Source organism: Oncorhynchus kisutch, linkage group LG4 (genome assembly GCF_002021735.2).
Source record: "Oncorhynchus kisutch isolate 150728-3 linkage group LG4, Okis_V2, whole genome shotgun sequence".
Lineage (NCBI taxonomy): Eukaryota > Metazoa > Chordata > Actinopteri > Salmoniformes > Salmonidae > Oncorhynchus > Oncorhynchus kisutch.
In genome coordinates, this window is record NC_034177.2 from 23,211,839 (window position 1) to 23,232,316 (window position 20,478).

A 20,478-nucleotide genomic window follows, 5' to 3' on the forward strand; every position below is an offset into this window, starting at 1 on the left:
ACATGCCAATTGCACGCTCCCTCAAAAATTGAGACATCTGTGGCATTGTGTTGACAAATCTGCACAAAATTGTCACTTTGTTGTCCACAGCCCAAGGTGCACCTGTGTAATGATCATGCTGTTTAATCAGTTTCTTGATATACCACACTTGTCAGGTGGATGGATTATCTTGGCTAAGGAGAAATTCTCACTAACAGGCATGTGAACAAATATGTGCAAAGCATTTGAGAGAAATGTATGGAACATTTCTGGGATCATTTATTTCAGCTTATGAAATATGGGACTAACACTTTACATGTTGCGTTTATATTTTTGTTCAGTTTATATTGCATGCTAAAAATGTTTTGACAATTAGATATTTTCTACTAAGAAAATTGAGAAATAGATTTTGTTTAACAAGTAATAAATATAAAATCCACTAAGAAATGCTTGATTGGCAACAAGCTCAACATTTTGCAATGCTCATCTCAGTCTCTGGAATTGAACCCCATTGAAAACCTGGGGTTTGAATTGAAAAGGGTAGTCTGTGACAGCAGGCCGAAAGATATCAAGGTTCTGGAAAGATTCTGTGTGGAGGAATGGTCTAAGATCCCTCCCAACGTGTTCTCCAATCTTATAAAACATTTTAGAAAACAGGGGTCAAAATTATTAACACACCTATCTTTTAGAGATGTTTTTGTATTACTTGTTACACCTATCTTTCTCTGGGCAATTGTAATAGTATAAAATATCATTTCCTAATTGTTTAGAGCATACCATATAGTTCAGTATTTGTAATTATTTTATTGTATTTTTTGCTCATCTTCATCAAGGGTGCTAATAATTATGAACCTGAATGTAGATAAATGAGCTAGATAAAATCATAAAATGAGGGAAATTCCCTGCAAATTTTACTTCCTATTTTTTCAAAACTGAGCTGATTGCACTGTGAAAACATGATCGCCATAGCATTTTTTTCTTCATTCCTTTGTCTTTTTGGTCCCGTTTTGCTGCAGTATCATTATGTCTGAGTTAAATGAGAAAGGTGATGTACACAGACATCTTCCCACTCACACACCCACAGAAAGCTCCAGTTGGATCACACTTCTCGTTCCACTCCTCAGCTGAGACTTTTCACTCCACATTTCCTGCAGGCAGAGGCTCATGCAGTGGATAATCCCAAGATTCCATCTCAGATTTTTTTTTTTTTTTATCAGTAATGCAAGCAAGATATCTTAGGTCAAATTCATAAGTTGGAGTAATTACTAGCATGGATGTACACTCCAAATGGTGCTGACAGCAACCTGAAATAAAGCAGCACAAAAACTGTACCTACAATTTGAATTTGTTCTTGATAATAACATCTGCTCAACTGTAAATAACATTAAACAATCATGTATTCCAAAATATGGCTACAGCTATGAGTACATTACAGTAGTACCGTCCTCATGAAATTCTTCTTACTTGACTTGTCAAAACAAAGTATTGATAATTAAGATAATCCCACAGACAGCGGTGCTCAGATATTCTTTAGTGTTTTCGGTTATCGGGTCAACAAGGAATCAGTATTTTCAAATAACATTAATGGTCATTTCCTTTATAACTTACCCACATAATGTATTTCATTTCTAACACAGTATGAGCTAGGTTAGCAACATATAGTAGATCATTTGTTAAATTGGAAAATAAATTACATTGTCCCCTTTTTGCTCATGTTAAAGACACTTTAGACCAATCAGGTTTTAATAACTAAGTCCACTAAGCAAAGCATATTACAGATAGTCATTATTCTAGTAAAATATTCATAATAAAGAATCACAATCAATATTTAAATAATTTTATTGAAATATAAAACAAATGTAAAAAGGCTAAATAAAAATACATAGAATAAAATGTGACCAAAAAAGTACATTTTGAGAGCCAGCCAAAAACATCTTTGGTCCCTGCAAGGAATCCATCCCCCATCCCCAAGCTCCCAATTTCAACTTCAAGTGGTTCCGCCCACAGTCCAGTCTTATTTTGTTCCTCACACTAGGGGGAGAAAAAAGGCAGAGTGACTGCGTTTTGCTCTACACAGTACAATGCCAAGTTCTCCAGGTCTAGTCCACTGCTTTCCTCTCATACACAGACATGACGCATGTGGAAATTCACCACATACTCAGCGTTGGTCCTCTGTACTGAGATGGCGAACGGCTCAAAGGGGTGGAATGTGAAGGCCACCAGCCGCCGGACGGCATGGTTAATGGGCCGGCCCAGGAGGCCTGCCTGGATCTTGAACTTCAGCAAGCCAGAGTCCCGAGCGTAAAACCTGCACTTAACAAGAAAAACAGTCAGTCTTTTCAAATGCAAGTTTGAAATGAAAGAGGGTATCTAGGAACACACAGTAACATCCAAATGGTTGTCCTATAACGTTATTAGTTATTGTATTTTCATTTCCTAACAATAAATGTAATCGTTTCAAAAACAAGAGAGCTTACAGTTATCATAAAATGTTGATTAAACAGTCTCCAACAAGTCCCTGCCTTTTATAATGGCCAGGCATCATTTACACATTTTAGCTAATAAATGGCGGTCTCTATAATAAACACCTGGTCAAGAAAAGTTGAATTATGCATTCATGCTCCGGTGGAATCTAACAGAATCTCCATCTCGCTCTGAATGATTGATGTCTCTAACAGACTTCGGGGCAGCTCCACAGTTGAAGCAAATAACACCCCTTTATTAATTGAAGTTTTATGGTATGAATGATTGATTATTAATTACATGTCATTTTTACTTAAAGCAAAAATGTTTGTTATGCCCTACAGAAAAACATTAGAAATCAGCATTATCTAGTCAATGTTACCTGATGGGGTGGTCTCCACATGTTTTGGGCCGTTCCATCACAGACACCCACTTGTCGTCGTAGCTGAAGAGAGAAAGATCGAGGTAGGGGCTGCTGCTGTAGGACTGAGCACTAATGGGCAGCTGTCCCAGCAGCCTCCTCACAGCCTCAGTGTGACCGCCATACTTTGCATTCACTATGGTGTCTTTGAACCTGACGAGGAAGGAGTATAAGCAGAAGGATTTCTGAATCACAATCTGAACTCTACTAAACACTGTTTTAAGAGTCTAATTTCTGTAAATTGGTTCAATTTATTGGCCTTTGGACACTGTATGGATTTATTTTCATGGTAGCCCTGTGGTGGGCCTTCCCCCCAGTCACCAATACCTTCTCTGGACCTGCCGTGCAAAGTTGTTGCTGGAGGCAGAGCAGGGGAACTGAACAGCTTCACTGTGGAGTGTGGCGTTCCGGAACAGGTCACAGAAGTTCTCAAACAGCTCCAGCAGTTTGTCAGAGGTGTTCTCAAAGACTGCCATCACCTCTGTGCTCACCATGTTGTACACTACAAAGAACGAGGGCTGAGGAGAGAAGAGCAGACAGATATGAAGTTAGAAATAAAGACGATATGCACTAATGCCACAGCAGCAAACAATCATATGAAATAGGCCTATAGTTAATGTTTGATACAAAATCAATTTCAATTTTTCATAACAGAAGTTTTCTGAGCAATAAGCTGAAATGAGCCTGAATCTACAGTATTAATTCCCCAGTCCCTTTATGTAGAGTACAGAAAAACAAAATCAAATAACAGGATCTAATCAACTGCAGATTGGATTTACAGATAGCACTTTCAGAAGTGCATACTTGTATGATTTCCACACCAACAAGGCCTTATTACAGAAACTTAATTAGGGAAGAGGGGGTAAGTGTACCTGAGAGGGGTCAGTGACTCGCAGGGTGACCACGTCCTCACTGGTATATTTGATGAAGAGGTGGTGCTCATCTAGTAGCTGCATCTTCCACATCCTCAGCTGTCTCAGCTGGTCAAAGAACTGGAAGAAGCGTCGCTTGGCGGTGGCGCTGCCGTCCTGCTCAGCCCGTCTCCACAGGTAGACCAGTAGTCTGTGCTTCAGGGAGTTGATGGTCTTCTCCTTGTAGAGGCGGGAGAAGCCTGGCTGGCCCTCGGCCCGGGCCTCAGTATACACCGCAGACAGAGTGAGGAGGTCGTCTTCGTAGCAGAACCGACCAATGGTTCGCACGTCCAGGAACGTCCCCTCTGATGTCACCTACCGGATGAAAGCAAAATGTTTGTAAAAACGTTAATTACATTCGATAATCTTACTTCCAGGTAGGCATAGGGTTCAGAGGGTGATGCAGGATGAGATATATACCTGAAAGACATGGATTGTCTGCTGCTGAACAGAAAGAACAGCCAGTATGTTACGGTAGAGGTAGAGTCCCTGGTTATGCGAGAGGATGATCTTGTCGCACTTGAAGGACCTGGTGTCACAAAGCCGGCCAGTGTGCAGGTCAATGATGTGCAGTGAGTAGTCCTCCAGCGGAGAGCGGGGGTTGGGAGTCACAGACTCATTGTTGCGGTACACCTCAAAGAAGTGTGGAGAGGGCTCCTCGGGCACATAGACCGCTGAGCCCACGATCACATAGCGACAGTCATCAGTGAATAGGCTGCACTCTCGGTTCAGGTGCTCTCCATTGGAGGCCACATTAGTGACGTGCAGTAATGAAAAAAAGCGTTCAAAGAGGCGGCCGCGGATGTTGAGGGAGCGTTGGTCATTGCCATTGGCCAGGGTCTCCCCATCCTGCCCCAGCAGCAGATCCTCAGCCGCCTGGCAGCCCTGGTACTCATAGATCTCCAGGGAGGTCTGGTCAGAGGAGAAGGCTATGAAGCAGCGTCCATCTGGGGAGAACTTGCGGAGGAAGCAGGGAGGCTTCTCTACGTTGACCACAGTGAAGTTGGGGAAAAGGTTCTGGTGGAAGCAGCGCACGCGGTACCAGTGGGCTCCAGCCCGTCCAGAGAAGATCCGCCGCCGCTCCAGTCGATGGACTACATTCTGGTTCTGGATGCGCCTGGGTTTCAGGGTTGGGGAATCATCTTCCATGGTTCGATTGTTGCCAGCTCCCACTTACTGGTTGCTACATCACAAATCTCTCTGTATAGCAACTGGTAAAAGAGGTAATACAAACAACGATTATATCAGTTTACAATTAAGTTGAAAATGCAACAAGCTTATCAGAAGATTCATATATCATACAGGTAATTTCTAACTAAAATGAGTTTAGCCTAGATCAGGGGTGTATTCACTGAGACCAAGCAATGTGAAACGTACACAAATAGAAGCAAATGGAACTAAAAAGGGGAGGGACCTACATGAATTTGTCCAATACTCTACGTGGAGTAAACCGTTTCTGCCGCAAAAAGTTTTGCAATGGTGTGAAACGTTTTGCAACAGTGTCCGACTAATGAATACACTACAGGGCTGTGTTCAGTTCGTTTCAACATTTGCTACATTACATGATGGGGTAGGTACTGGAGAACACATTCAAAACAGTGCACAATGTTCAATAGCCAGTCCATCCAGGAAAAAAAGAAAGAAAAGAGGGCTTTAAATTTCAACCAATTACTGCACATTTCCTGCATAATATGGTTCAATCAAGCCACACATCAAGCCACACATCAACAAACATGCATATTTTCACAACAAATTGGACAACCATTGCATATTGCCATGCAAAATGCCAGCATTGCCCCAGTAAAATCATGAATATTTGCCCAAATATATCACACAATTTCCATGCAAAATCCATTCACTCCCGTTTGGTGGGTGTGGCCTGATCAAAATGGGTGTGTTCATTTGAATTTCCTGCATAATATGGTTCAATCAAGCCACACATCAAGCCACACATCAACAAACATGCATATTTTCACAACAAATTGGACAACCATTGCATATTGCCATGCAAAATGCCAGCATTGCCCCAGTAAAATCATGAATATTTGCCCAAAAATATCACACAAAATGTCCATGCAAAATCCATTCACTCCCGTTTGGTGGGTGTGGCCTGATCAAAATGGGTGTGTTCATTTGAAATCACAAAACTCGTACATCACACACTATACACGATCTCCCTTTGGGCCACCATAATCACACCGTTCTTCAACTGGTTGTTCAATACAGTACTGTTTCCATTGAATTAAACATTGAACACTGTTCTTTAGTAGAGAGCGCACCTTGTTCACAGACACTTCCGCACAGTGTTTGAAAACATGCACAATAGAGCTCGCCAGCTTGTATTCCTAAAAAACAGAAATAAGTTACCTCTGGTTCATCAGCCATTCCTAGGTGGAAAATAAATCAGGAAATAATGGGGTTTTGGGATAAACGCTTAAAATAAGGCCTGAGGTTAACACAGGCTTAGGAGATCTTATATGTTTTGTTCTATGAGATAATATTCAGTTAACATGACCTTTAAGAATTATGATGCCTTTCTGCTTGTATTTAATTTGATTACATTTCGGGGGCTCTCAAGAGGTGCAACACAACTGGCCATGATTGGGAGTCCCATAGAGCGGCGTACAATTGGCTGAGCGTCGCCCGAGTCTGGCCAGGTTAGGCCATCAATGTAAATAAGATTTTGTTCTTAACTGACTTGCCTAGTTAAATAAAGGTAAAAAAAATATATATATATATATATTTATATATATATAAAAAAAGTGACATAAACTGAAGATTATCTCAAAGAACAAAAGGTCTAAGATCTCCTAAGCCTTTTTTTAAAATTAACAACATATCAATACAGGAAGTACATGAGTGAACACAAGTATATATATAAATAATATACAATGGACAATTGGTCTAGGGGGTACAATATCGAATTATACAAGGACCTTAAGGGACATGCATAGAATTATAATTCTAACAGCTTTTGTTAGTAGAGTATTTAATTGTCTTAAAATACAGTTCAATTTATTTTTGTAAGTTAAGAAAATGTGGTGTTTTGTTTGTAAATTTACATTTGTGAATATGAAATTTGGCCAAAAGAATAATGAAATTAATTACATTAAAATGTTTCAGCTTATTTCTATCGTAGGTAAAGAATCCAAGCAGTACATCTCTTCAGAATAGTGTATGATCTTCATAAATGTGTTCAACTATAAATCTACTGATGTCTTGCCAGTTTCCTTACATGAATACAATGCCAAAAAAGATCCAACACTGTTTCTGGGTGGTCATTACAAAAGGAACTATTTGAGTTGATGTTTGCCTTAAACGTGTTCATATAGTGGTTAGCAGGATAATATTTATGAATACTTTTAAAGGAAACTTCCTTAATTTTGTTAACAAGTAGGTATGTGTGTGGCAACATCCAAACTTTTGTCCAACAGATCTTATTGGAATGGATTTATTGATAATATCTCCTAAACCTGTGTTTACAACATGCCTTATTACCGACGTTTATCCCCCAAAAACATGGCGGAGTTAGTGCCTACAAAAAAAAAATCCATTACTATTGTTCTCTATGGGCTATGCGCAATTAGCCTGTGTAGTGAGTCGATGGAGTACAGCTAAGAGCGGAAGTAACTTTTCGTTACAGTTTAAGAGAGCAATTTAGCTAACCCTAACTCTTTTCTTAGCCTCAGTCTGCTGTTAATTTACCTAACCTGCTAAGTAAATTATCCTAGCCTGATACATTCGTAGCTGTATTCCACCTAGTCAGAACCATTAACTTGGCGACGGGTTAGTAGGTCATTATTTCATTTTACAGATTAACCACAGGAAAAAAAGTGTGGCTCCCATTTTCCATTCATACTAACATGCTAACTACCAAGCTAGCCCTGAAAAATAGCAGCTAGCTAGCGTTCCATCTGAAGTCACGAGCTTCCCGAAACGAAGCTGAATATTATTTCGTTTTGGGCCAGACAGTAACAGATGCAGCAAAATACACCACCAACAGAAATACATTGTCAAGCCGGTATGCTAACGTTAGCTCGCTAGCTTGCTACTAGTACTAGCCCAGACAGAAGGCTTATAAATATCTTTGGTACTAGTGCTGACTGACTAGTGCTGACTGCAGTCACAAAAATAAACAAATGCGGGAATAACGTTTAACTTACAGGCTTGAGGCTAGCGTCTTGAGGGCAGGCAATAAAAAAACGAATGTATGACAAGCTTGGAACATTTGTTCTGCACATACGACATAAGTGAGTCGTGATTTCTCAACACTGTTCAATGTTGTTGGTATTAGTTAGCTAGCTAATAGAGCCGTCAGCCAAGACGCATCCTCTTCCGTGGAACCATTCCTCACAGCGCCACCGTAAACTCAGGTTGAAAAGAGTATTGCATCACGTTGACACCACATTTGACCAAATACAGACTGGTAGTAAGCCTACACTGCAATGACACAGCAATTGCCTGGGGCACAGACCCTGTGATTTCCTGGGGCCCTAATAGTGTTTTTTCTACTTGAAATTAATTTGAATATAATTACTTTAAATATGTGGTCAGGATGAAACCCTAAGAGAGAAACATGAAGTGATTAAATGAGAAAACCTCCACTTGCATATAGCTGACAAATTCGGTTCAGAAGTTTTCCTGGCCATGTGACCATAGTACACTACTGGCCCTGCTAATAGGTCTAATCAACTGAAACCATCACAAAGTAGGGGATGGAGAGATATGGGTCTTAATGATTAAATGTTCTATACAATCCCAAAATGGATCTTGTTCTTAAGACTCAAAAATTGCACAGAAAAAGCAGAAGGAAGACCAACAGAAGAAAGCCTTCATGCTTGGCCTTGAGAGCATGATAATGGCTCTATGTGCAATTATCCCTGACGAACCTGTCTCGCAGATTACAAGTCATAATTTCCAGTAATAGCATGCTGTGAACAAGGAAAGGTAGTGCTAAAAACAGTGGCAAGAACATAAAATGGTCTACTTTTCAATGTACTGTAGATTTTACCATGTCATGCAATGCAAGCCTTCTGTGGTATTTAAAAAAATACCCAATAATAATACCTGGTGCTCTGTTACTCAGAGGGGATGTGTGTAGCACATAAATAACTTATTCAGGAAGATTATCCTCTCCCACACCTTTTCTTTATGGGGTTTTGTATATCAGCTCATTAATTTCTTGTACTGTATGTCTCATACTCTTTTCACCTCAGCTTTTAGCAGCTGTTCGCAAAGTATGATTTGGATTGAGAAAAGGCTATGGCAGAAGGGGTATTCAAATACTTTTGGGCTATTCGTTCTGGAGGAATAGAGGGATAGAGCCTAGATCAATTGACTTCCTCCATATGCTCCACAGACACGGAGGCTGTAATTATGAGCGGACTGGGATAAGGACGAGAGACCTCAAGGGACCATTTCAAAGACGTATGTTTAACAGCTAATGGAAAATAAACACACAGTGCCTTCAGAAAGTATTCATACCTCTTGACTTATTCCACTTTTTCTTACAGCCTGAATTCAAAACGGATTAAATAGATTTTTTGTTTCACCCATCTACACACAATACCCCATAATGATAAAGTGAAAAAAATGTTTTTTGAAATGTTTGCACATTTATTGAAATTGAAATACATAAATATCTCATTTACATTAGTATTTAGACCCCTGAGTCAATGTATGTTAGAATCACCTTTGGCAGCGATTATATCTGTGAGTCTTTCTGGGTAAGTCTTTAAGAGCTTTGCATACCTGGACAGTGGTGGAAACCCCCCCCCCCCCCAATTGTAATACTTGAGTAAAAGTAAAGATACATTAATAGTAAAGGTCAAAGTTAAAGTCACCCAGTAAAATACCACTTGAGTAAAAGTCTAAAAGTATTTGGTTTTAAATATACTTTATTATCAAAAGTAAATGTAATTGCTAAAATGTCAAAAGAAACAGAATAAATCATTTAAAATTCCTTATATTAAGCAAACCAGATGGCACCATTTTTTTTTTTTATTATTATGATTTTTTAAGGATAGCCAGGGGCACTCTCCAGCAATCAGACTAAATGTACATGTGTGTTTAGTGAGTCCGCCAGATCAGAGGCAGTCAGGATGACCAGGGATAAGTGCTTGAATTGGACGATTTTTCTGTCCTGCTAAAAGCATTCAAAATGTAACCACTACTTTTGGGTGTCACAGAAAATGTATGGTGTAAAAGTACATTATTTTCTTAAGGAATGAGGTGTAAAAGTAGTCAAAAATATAAATAGTACAGTAAAATACAGATAAAGTCAAGTACTTACACAACTGCACCTGGATTGTACAATATTTGCACATTCTTTAAAAAATCTTCAAGTTCTGTCAAGTTGGTTGTTGATCATTGCTAGGAAGCAGTTTTTAGGTCTTGCCATAGATTTTCAATCAAAACTGTAACTAGACCACTCAGGAACATTCAATGCCATCTTGGTAAGAAACTCCAGTGTATATTTGGCCTTGTGTTTTAAGTTATTGTCCTGCTGAAATGCAAATGTCTCTCCCAGTGTCTGTTGGAAAACAGACTGAACCAGGTTTTCCTCTAGGATTTTGCCTGTGCTTAGCTCTATTCTATTTATTTTTTATCCTAAAAAACTCCCTAGTCCTTGCCAATGACAAGCATACCCATAACATGATGCAGCCACCACTATGCTTGAAAATGTGAATAGTGGTACTCAGTGATGTGTTGTGTTGGATTTGTCCGAAACATAACACTTTCAGGACATGACGTTAATTTCTTTACCACATTTTTTTGCGGTTTTACATTAGTATCTTATTGCAAACATGATGTTTTGGACTATTTTAATTCCCTACAGGCTTCCTGTCTTTTCACTCTGACATTTAGGTTAGTATTGTGGAGTAACTACGATGTTGTTGATCAAGCCTCAGTTTTCTCCTTTCACATTCAGTCATTCAACTCTGTAACTGTTTTAAAGTCCCCATTGGCCTCAAGGTGAAATCCCTGAGCAGTTTCTTCCCCTCCTGCAACTGAGTTAGGAAAGACACATGTATCTTTGTGGTGATTGGGTATATTAATACAACAATGCGCAGCGTGGTAAGTGTCCATGTTAAAAAAATAAAAAATAAATGAACACTGAACAAAAATACGACAAACGAACAGTCCTGTACGGTGAACACTGAACAGAAAATAATCACCCACAAAACACAGGTGGGAAAAGGCTACCTAAGTATGATTCTCTTTTTTTTATTATTATTATTTTTTTATTTTACCCCTTTTTTTCTCCCCAATTTCGTGGTATCCAATTGTTGTAGTAGCTACTATCTTGTCTCATCGCTACAACTCCCGTATGGGCTCGGGAGAGACGAAGGTTGAAAGTCATGCATCCTCCGATACACAACCCAACCAGCCGTCCTGCTTCTTAACACAGCGCGCATCCAACCCGGAAGCCAGCCGCACCAATGTGTCGGAGGGTACACCGTGCACCTGGCAACCTTGGTTAGCGCGCACTGCGCCCGGCCCACCACAGGAGTCGGTGGGCCGGGCGCAGCACCGGACAGGCAGGAGACTCCGGGAGTGCCGGAGTGAAGGGCGATTCCGGCAGCGCCGGAGGGAAGGGCGATTCCGGCAGCGCCGTAGTGACGGGCGGCTCTGGCAGCTCCTGACAGACCGGCGGCTCTGGCAGCTCAAGACAGACGGGCAAACCTGGAGGGACAGGTTTGATGCGTGGGGCTGCCACAGGACCCACCAGGCTGGGGAGACCTACAGGAGGCCTGGTGCTTGGAGGAGGCACCGGATGGACCGGGCTGTGGAGGAGCACTGGAGCCCTGGTGTGCAGCCTTGGCACCACTCCTCCAGGCTGGATGACCACTTTAGCCCGGACCATCCAGAGTGCAGGCACAGGTTGAACCGGGCTGTCGGTGAGCACTGGAGCCCTGGTGCATACCACTCGCACCTCTGCCTTCGGCTCAATACCCACATTCACCCGGCACGGGCGGAGCGCAGGCATAGAACGCACTGCCCCCTCCCAGCGCCTCGGAGACACAGCACGCAGAGCCGGCGCAGGATACCCTGGGCCGAAACGGTGTACCGGAGACCAAACGCGCTGCGCTGGCACAACATGCCCTGGCTGGATGCCCACTCTCGCTTGGCACTTGCGGGGGGCTGGCCTTTAGCCCACCGGGCTGTGAGCGCGTACTGGCAACACCGTGCTCTTGACCGCATAACACGGTGCCTGACGAGTACTGTGCTTCTTTCGGTAAGCACGAGGAGTGGGCTCAGGTCTCACACCTGCCTCTGATTGAGAACCATACCATGCCAAATACATAAACTCAACATAGAAAAACGAACATAGACTACCCACCCCAACTCAAGCCCTGACCAAACTAAATCAAAGACATAACAAAGGAACTAAGGTCAGAACGTGACAAAATGTAAGAATAATAGTAGAGAGAATGATTTATTTCAGCTTTTATTTCTTTCATCACATTCCCAGTGGGTCAGAAGTTTACATACACATAGTTTACATACATAGTGTTAGGTAGCATTGCCTTCAAATTGCTTAACTTGGGTCAAACGTTTCGGGTAGCCTTCTACAAGCTTCCCACAATAAGTTGGGAGAATGTTGGCCCATTCTTCCTGACTGGTGTAACTGAGTCAGGTTTGTAGGCCTCCTTGCTCGTACACACTTTTTCAGTTCTGCCCACACATTTTTTACAGGATTGAGGTCAGGGCTTTGTGATGGCCACTCCAATACCTTGGCTTTGTTGTCCTTAAGCCATTTTGCCACAACTTTGGAAGTATGCTTGAGGTCATTGTCCATTTGGAAGACCCATTTGACACCAAGTTTTAACTTCCTGACTGAGGTCTTGAGATGTTCAAGGTTCCGTTTTAGGGCCACTATTGTTTTAACTATATATTTTACCTCTTGGGGATGTCATTTGATAACATAATGTTAACTTTCACTGCTATGCAGATGACACACAGCTGTACATTTCAATGAAACATGGTGAAGCCCCAAAATTGCCCTCTCTAGAAGCCTGTGTTTCAGACATATGAAAGTGGATGGCTGCAAACCTTCTACTTTTAAACTCGGACAAAACAGAGATGCTTGTTCTAGGTCCCAAGAAACAAAGAGATCTTTTGTTGAATCTGACAATTAATCTTGACGGTTGTACAGTCATCTCAAATAAAAATGTGAAGGACCTCGGCGTTACTCTGGACCCTGATCTCTCTTTTGACCAACATATCAAGACTGTTTCAAGGACAGCTTTTTTCCAACTATGTAACATTGCAAAAATCTGAAACTTTCTGTTCAAAAATGATGCAGAAAAATGTATCCATGTTTTTCTTACTTCTAGGTTAGACTACTGCAATGCTCTACTTTCCAGCTACCCGGATAAAGCACTAAATAAACTTCAGTTAGTGCTAAATATGGCTGCCAGAATCCTGACTCAAACCAAAAAATGTGATCATATTACCCCAGTGCTAGCCTCCCTAGACTGACTTCCTGTTAAGGCAAGGGCTGATTTCAAGGTTTTACTGCTAACCTACAAAGCATTACATGGGCTTTCTCCTACCTATCTTTCCGATTTGGTCCTGCCGTACACACCTACACATACGCTACGGTCACAAGACGCAGGCCTCCTAATTGTCCCTAGAATTTCTAAGCAAACAGCTGGAGGCAGGGCTTTCTCCTATAGAGCTCCATTTTTATGGAATGGTCTGCCTACCTATGTGAGAGATGCAGATTCGGTCTCAACCTCGGTTTCAACCTTTAAGTCTTTACTGAAGACTCATCTCTTCAGTTGGTCTTCAGTAAAGACTTAAAGGTGGCTCAGTGGCTCTAACCCTATTACAGGGGCTGATTCACTGGCTTATTGGTGCTCTTCCATGACGTCCCTAGGAGGGGTGCGTCACTTGAGTGGGTTGAGTCACTGACGTGATCTTCCTGTCTGGGTTGGCGCCCCCCCTTGGGTCGTGCCGTGGCGGAGATCTTTGTGGGCTATACTCGGCCTTGTCTCAGGATGGTAAGTTGGTGGTTGAAGATATCCCTCTAGTGGTGTGGAGGCTGTGCTTTGGCAAAGTGGGTGGGGTTATATCCTGCATGTTTGGCCCTGTCCGGGGGTATCATCGGATGGGGCCACAGCGTCTCCTGACCCCTCCTGTCTCAGCCTCCAGTATCTATGCTGCAGTAGTTTATGTGTCGGGGGGCTAGGGTCAGTCTGTTATATCTGGAGTACTTCTCCTGTCTTATCCGGTGTCCTGTGTGAATTTAAGTATGCTCTCTCTAATTCTCTCTTTCTTTCTCTCTCTCAGAAGACCTGAGCCATAGGACCATGCCTCAGGACTACCTGGCATGATGCCTCCTTGCTGTCCCCAGTCCACCTGGGCGTGCTGCTGCTCCAGTTTCAACTGTTCTGCCTGTGGCTATGGAACCCTGACCTGTTCACCGGACGTGCTACCTGTCCCAGACCTGCTGTTTTGAACTCTCTAGAGACAGCAGGAGGGGTAGAGATACTCTTAAAGATCGGCTATGATAAGTCAACTGACATTTACTCCTGAGGTGCTGACTTGCTGCACCCTCGACAACCACTGTGATTATTATTATTTGACCATGCTGGTCATTTATGAACATTTGAACATCTTGGCCATTTTCTGTTATAATCTCCACCCGGCACAGCCAGAAGAGGGCTGGCCACCCCTCATAGCCTGGTTCCTCTCTAGGTTTCTTCCTAGGTTTTGGCCTTTCTAAGGAGTTTTTCCTAGCCCCCGTGCTTCTACACCTGCATTGCTTGCTGTTTGGGTTTAGGCTGGGTTTCTTTACAGCACTTTGAGATATCAGCTGATGTAAGAAGGCTATATAAATACATTTGATTTGATGTTTCTTCAATATATCCACACAATTTTCCTACCTTATGATGCCATCTATTTTGTGAAGTGCACCAGTCCCTTCTGCAGCAAAGCACCCCACAGCATGATGCTGCAACCCCCGTGCTTCACGGTTGGGATGGTGTTCTTTGGCTTGCAAGCCTCCCCCTTTTTCCTCCAAACATAACGATGGTCATTATGGCCAAACAGTTCTATTTTTGTGTCGTCAGACCAGAGGACATTTCTCCAAAAAGTATGATATTTGTCCCCATGTGTAGTTGCAAACCGTAGTCTGGCTTTTTTTATGACGGTTTTGGAGCAGTGGCTTCTTCCTTGCTGAGTGGCCTTTCAGGTTATGTCGATATAGGACTCGTTTTACTGTTGATATAGATACTTTTGTACCTTTTTCCTCCAGCATCTCCACAAGGTCCTTTGCTGTTGTTCTGGGATTGATTTGCACTTTTCACACCAAAGTACGTTCATCTCTAGAAGACAGAACGCGTCTCCTTCTTCAGCGGTATGACGGCTGCGTGGTCCCATGGTGGTTATCTGTTTGTACAGATGAACGCAGTACCTTCAGGCGATTGGAAATTGCTCCCAAGGATGAACCAGACTTGTGGAGGTGTCACGCCCTGACCGTAGATTGCTTTGTATGTTTCTATTTTTTGTTTGGTCAGGGTGTGATGTGGGTGAGCATTCTATGTTTGTATGTCTAGGTTTTGTATTTCTATGTTTTGGCCAGGTATGGTTCTCAATCAGGGACAGCTGTCTTTCGTTGTCTCTGATTGAGAACCATACTTAGGTAGCCTGTTTTCCCACTGTTAGTTGTGGGTGGTTATTTTCTGTTTAGTGTTGGTTGCACCTTGCAGAACTGTTTTGGCTATTCTTTTGTTATATTGTATTCAGTGTTCAGTCAGTTAAGCTAATAAAGATGAACACGTACCCCGCTGCATTTTGGTCCAATCACGAAAGCCGTGACAGGAGGTCCACAATTTTTTTCTGGAGTCTTGGCTGATTTCTTTTGATTTTCCCATGATGTCAAGCAAAGTTTGAGTTTGAAGGTAGGCATTGAAATATATCCAGTCTGTAAAACAATTGTTGGAAAAATTACTTGTGTCATCCACAAAGTAGATGTCCTAACCGACTTGCCAAAATTATAGTTTGTTAACAAGAAATTTGGGGAGTGGTTGAAAAACGAGTTTTAATAACTCCAACCTCATTGTATTTAAACTTCTGACTTCAACTGTATCTGTATGTGTGGGGTACAGAGATGAGGTACACATTCAAAAATCATGTTGAACACTATTATTGCACACAGAATGAGTCCATGCAACTTATTATGTGACTTGATAAGCACATTTTTACTCCTGAACTTATTTGGGCTTGCCATAACAAAGGGGTTGAATACTCAAGACATTTCAGCTTTGCATTTTTTATGAATTTGTAAACATTTCAAAAAACATGATGGGGTATTTTGTGTAGGCCAGTGACACAAAATCTCAATTTAATCTAATTTAAAATCAGGCTGTAACACAACAAAATGTGGAAAAAGTCAAGGGTATGAATACTTTCTGAAGGCACTGTATTTAAAATAAGTGTAGACCTGTAGAAAGATAGTAGGCTAGTTGGAAAATGACATGGATAGTTAATAATTATACATTTATTGTGTACATTTTTCCCTCATAATATTTTTGTACATTTCCTCTTGATGCTGAAATAGCAGTTTGAAAAGGTTGCTCTTAGTACAAAGAGTAGGCAGAAATACATTGTTTCACCATTTTTGTATGTCTATTTTCCTAAAGGGTTGTATTTGACATTTTGGAAAAGCTTTTAACTTTGCAAGACACACTAAATACGCATGCATTTTAGAACGCTATCCGGCTATCTCTACCTATCTGAACCTTTCAAGTCTTTGTGAGTGAAGTAAATTCATGGTTTTCTGAGAAGTAACGGCATCCTCACAAGTCCATTTCAATGCATCAACTTTTAAGAGTTTCATATTCAAAGAACTGAAGTCAAAAGAATGTTACAAACTAGGGTACATCAGTTACTTGGCATGAACACAGCCAATCAGTTCGAATAGTGCAACTCAATCAATCAACAAAGACAAGCTATCTTTCTCTTCATTTCCTAAGAGATCACTACTTGATTTTCAGATGAAGACAATTGGATGTTTATCACTATTAAAAGATCATCAATCATTTAGAATGTAATAGAAAGCCTGCATAATTTGCTTAATGTAACAGTTTGGTGTCTGGATAGTTGATTGTATTCATTGTTTCATGATATAATGTACAGTATTTTATTATTTTGGATACAGTTATAAAATACTTATAACGAAATGGAATTCCAAATGTAATTTGAATGTGATCACATTTCCATGACATTTTAATATTCCTGAATTTAATTTCCTTCTTACAATAACCTACTTACAGAAATACTTTCAGAACCTGTGGCTTCTATTTTACATTTTGTGTTTGATTCTTGCATGAAACTGCATCACAGGACATATTTCTATATCTGAATGTTTTTCAGAACTCGATTTCCAGGCTGAAAATAGTGTTTAGCCCACCAAGATTTGTCCCTTTTCTTGTATAATGGGGAACCTTAACTGCTCAACATTCCACATTTTAAATTTTCTTCAAGTATGGGATGATTTTAAGTGCAGTTTAACACAGAAATCTCTCAATTCTGAATTAATGACAAAGTAAAGATGGTGAGAAGGAACACAGCAGTCAAGGATGTAGTCATGCCACTTACTTGTTGGCCCATTTACATGTGTGTTCATGAGTAGTGTCATGTGTTTTCTCGTATGATTCATGCTATTATATCAAACATGAAACTCTTCAGAGTGCTATTATATACAGTTAGAAGACTTACTGTTTTTCCTTATAGTACTGATTACTTCTTCCTATTTTTACGCTTTTACGAAGCACATATGGACTGTGCAGTGAAGATAACAACAGAACAATGACAACGCTTTTCTAGGGGCACCTTCTTCTAGCAAGGTCAGTGGAGATGGATGAGAAGTTGGGGAAAGAAATTATTAGCCATTTTTCAAAAACCCTTAAAAGGAGGCAGTGAGGTCAAACACTAGCGCCTGGACTCTGGCTGAATTACCCTTTTTACCTCTCCAGGAGAAAGCTAAGGGGGCCTCAGTGGGGGACATAACCGTTGCGCATGTCTGTGCCGCAACTTCTCTGTCGCTGTAGAGGGTGGCAATTTCTGCCATTCTGAATACGGTTGAGAGAAGAGTGATGGGCACTTTTCTATTATTACTGCTCTGCTGAGTGTATAAGACGCATTAGTGCAAAAGAAACTTGTCCATCTATTGCAGAACACTCTAACTCTGACCCCAGCAGTGGTTTGATGTGACTATCCTGTTTGTTTGCACTCTTTCCCTTTTCTGATGTTTATGTCATGGTTTAAAATTCCCCCTGTCTAAAAGTATAGAACTAGGCCCTGGGTAGAAACCCTGCTTTGTCAGAAAAAGGATCCCTTGTTTGTAAGTATTAACCCAGGGTGAGGTCATTATCTGATGAGCACAGTTACCTAGAAAAGAGATGCCTTGTGCCAGGTGTTCAGGGATTCTTGGTGGGTCAGGGGTATGGATAAACAGATGCTCCATCTCAATGAACACAATTAATTACTTATAGGCTGCTTAGGCAAACAAGGAATTGTTCTGTGCATGTTTGCATAACACTGATATGGACATGTGTTAGTGTAACTTTTGAACTTGGCTGCTCTTTGGCGATATGTAACCAAACTCTTATCAGTTGTGCTGTAGCCCTGTACAGCTGATAAAAACCCTCAGAATAAAGACAACACCCCAACAACACTTACTTGACGCCTAGGGCTTTCTAAGTCTCCAAATGTGGTTATTCATGCTGTGTGAAGACATTTCAATGTATATTAAAACCATACTGTTGTTGTTAAATTGTGTTGTATCCTCATTTCATTGTGCTCATACCAGTCATCCTGCAACCACACAGTGATATACACTGAGTATACCAAACATTCGGAACACTTTCCTAATATTCAGTGGCACCAGCTCTTGAGACAAACCGGTGCACCTGGCACCGACTACCATACCCTGTTCAAAGGCACTTAAATCTTTTGACTTGTCCATTCGTCCTCTAAATGGCACACATATTCATGTCTCAATTATCTCAAGGCTTAGAAATCCTTCTTAAACCTGTCTCCTCCCCTTCATTTACACTGATTGAAGTGGATTTAACAAGTGACATCAATAAGGGATCATAGCTTTCACCTGGTCTGTCTATGTCATGGAAAGTGTTCTTAATGTTCTGTATATTCACTGTATATCTAGAATATTGGTTGTTATATTACATTATGTAAGAGGCATACACATTCCACTCAGAATGATATGACATTGTAGCTACAGTATAAGAGATCCACAAACACTAGTGTCTAATGGTCTATTGAATAAAGGGAAAACACTACAGATGGTCACAGATGAAGAGGTATTTCTCCACTATCCCTATATAACTGCTCAGAGACTTGAAGATGTCATTGATCGGTAGCCCTGTAAAATGACCCAGGCTTCTGAATCAGACAGTACAGAGCCATTGTGAGCTTTCAGTGGTGCCTCAAACACACATCAGAGTAAAAAACTATCTTTACTTTCATCTCCAAAGAAACATTTGTCAAGATGCAGAAGAACACACATATAGGCAAAACACACCCCCATGGATAAATACACCACACACAGACACACTTGCGCACACACAGACACACTTGCGCACACACAGACACACACATGGAGATACAAATATAATGAATCAAACATTTAAAAGAATTATGTTTAGTCTGTGAGGAGGACACTAAAGTTCTCAGCACAATGGGGTAGCACATTTGTGTCTGAAAATACACTCTTATGCAGCTTTTTCTTCAAAATCATGGAAATGTACAATTGCAGACTGTGCTTTTTGCAGCTGTCATCTGCTAAGTGCGTAAAATCCATTTTAAATTCAAATCTAACATAATTTTCCAATTTATTTGTTGAGCATTGACAGCAATTTAGTCCCTCTTATTATTGCAGTGAAGGAAGTGGTGCTGACTGGGAGAGGCTCTTTTTATGAAGGATTCGGCCTCAAAAAGAGACATTGATTGGGGGAATGGGGGATCATGCTTGGTGGTCTAAACAAAATGCATTCAAAGAAGCAAATTGCCTGCTAAATAACTAGATGAGCATTGTTCAAAAATGTTTAGTTGTTATTTGTCTCTTGCAGCTTTTGTATTTAAAGTACAGACAGTATCAATGTTGTATTTTCTGGTCATTTAATCACTGTCGCTGGAGACATGAAAATTAGAATAGTCACGAGTATTGAGATGCATGGAGGAAACCTCAAATACAATAGATAATGCATACAAACGGTCGGTGTATCCTATTTCCCTCTGTTGCTAAAATAATAGGAGCTAGATTTACTCTGTTCTTTCCGTGTGTTTATATAAGGCTACATGTATAAACAATTTCCTAACTGAATGTGACATTTGTCCATATGCTTGCACATATAGTTGACATGTATTAATAACACCACTGAGGTTGTAAACGTTAGGTCTATGGGTCATTGTGATCATGGTGTCTTTAAAATTGGACCATTCTCTCCAATAAGAATCTCATGCAAATGGACAGAACAATGTTACAGAAAAAACTATACTAAGAGACATGTATAGCCTAGTGTAGGTCTAGCCTACTGATAAGGTCCGCATTTTTACAACTAAAGCTACTGGCTACCATTTATTATCTCATTCTAAAATACATCCTCTACAGGACTTTTGTTGTGAAAGATGGGTTTTTATGTCTCTCCTTCGTAAGGTGACGTCACGCTC

General features: G+C 40.9%; 1 protein-coding gene across 4 annotated transcripts; it reads right to left on the minus strand.

Moving 5' to 3' along the window:
- Positions 1 to 1,164: 1,164 nt before the first annotated feature.
- LOC109889246 (DET1 homolog) lies at positions 1,165 to 8,159 on the minus strand. Of its 4 annotated transcripts, none has more exons than XM_031822677.1 (7): positions 7,938 to 8,131; positions 6,054 to 6,119; positions 4,195 to 4,985; positions 3,736 to 4,089; positions 3,191 to 3,381; positions 2,825 to 3,016; positions 1,165 to 2,287 (listed from the first exon to the last, which is right to left on the minus strand). In XM_031822677.1, exons 3-7 carry the CDS (start codon positions 4,921 to 4,923, stop codon positions 2,098 to 2,100), a joined length of 1,656 nt encoding a protein of 551 aa, XP_031678537.1. In that variant the 5' UTR covers positions 4,924 to 4,985; positions 6,054 to 6,119; positions 7,938 to 8,131; the 3' UTR covers positions 1,165 to 2,097. The 4 variants fall into 4 exon arrangements, with proteins under 4 accessions (XP_031678537.1, XP_020336135.1, XP_020336136.1 ...); XM_020480547.2 differs by lacking the exon at positions 6,054 to 6,119 and adding an exon at positions 6,142 to 6,161 and having other exon boundaries at positions 1,801 to 2,287; positions 7,938 to 8,134; XM_031822678.1 differs by having other exon boundaries at positions 1,801 to 2,287; positions 6,054 to 6,161; positions 7,938 to 8,054.
- Between the last annotated feature and the right edge of the window lie 12,319 nt (positions 8,160 to 20,478).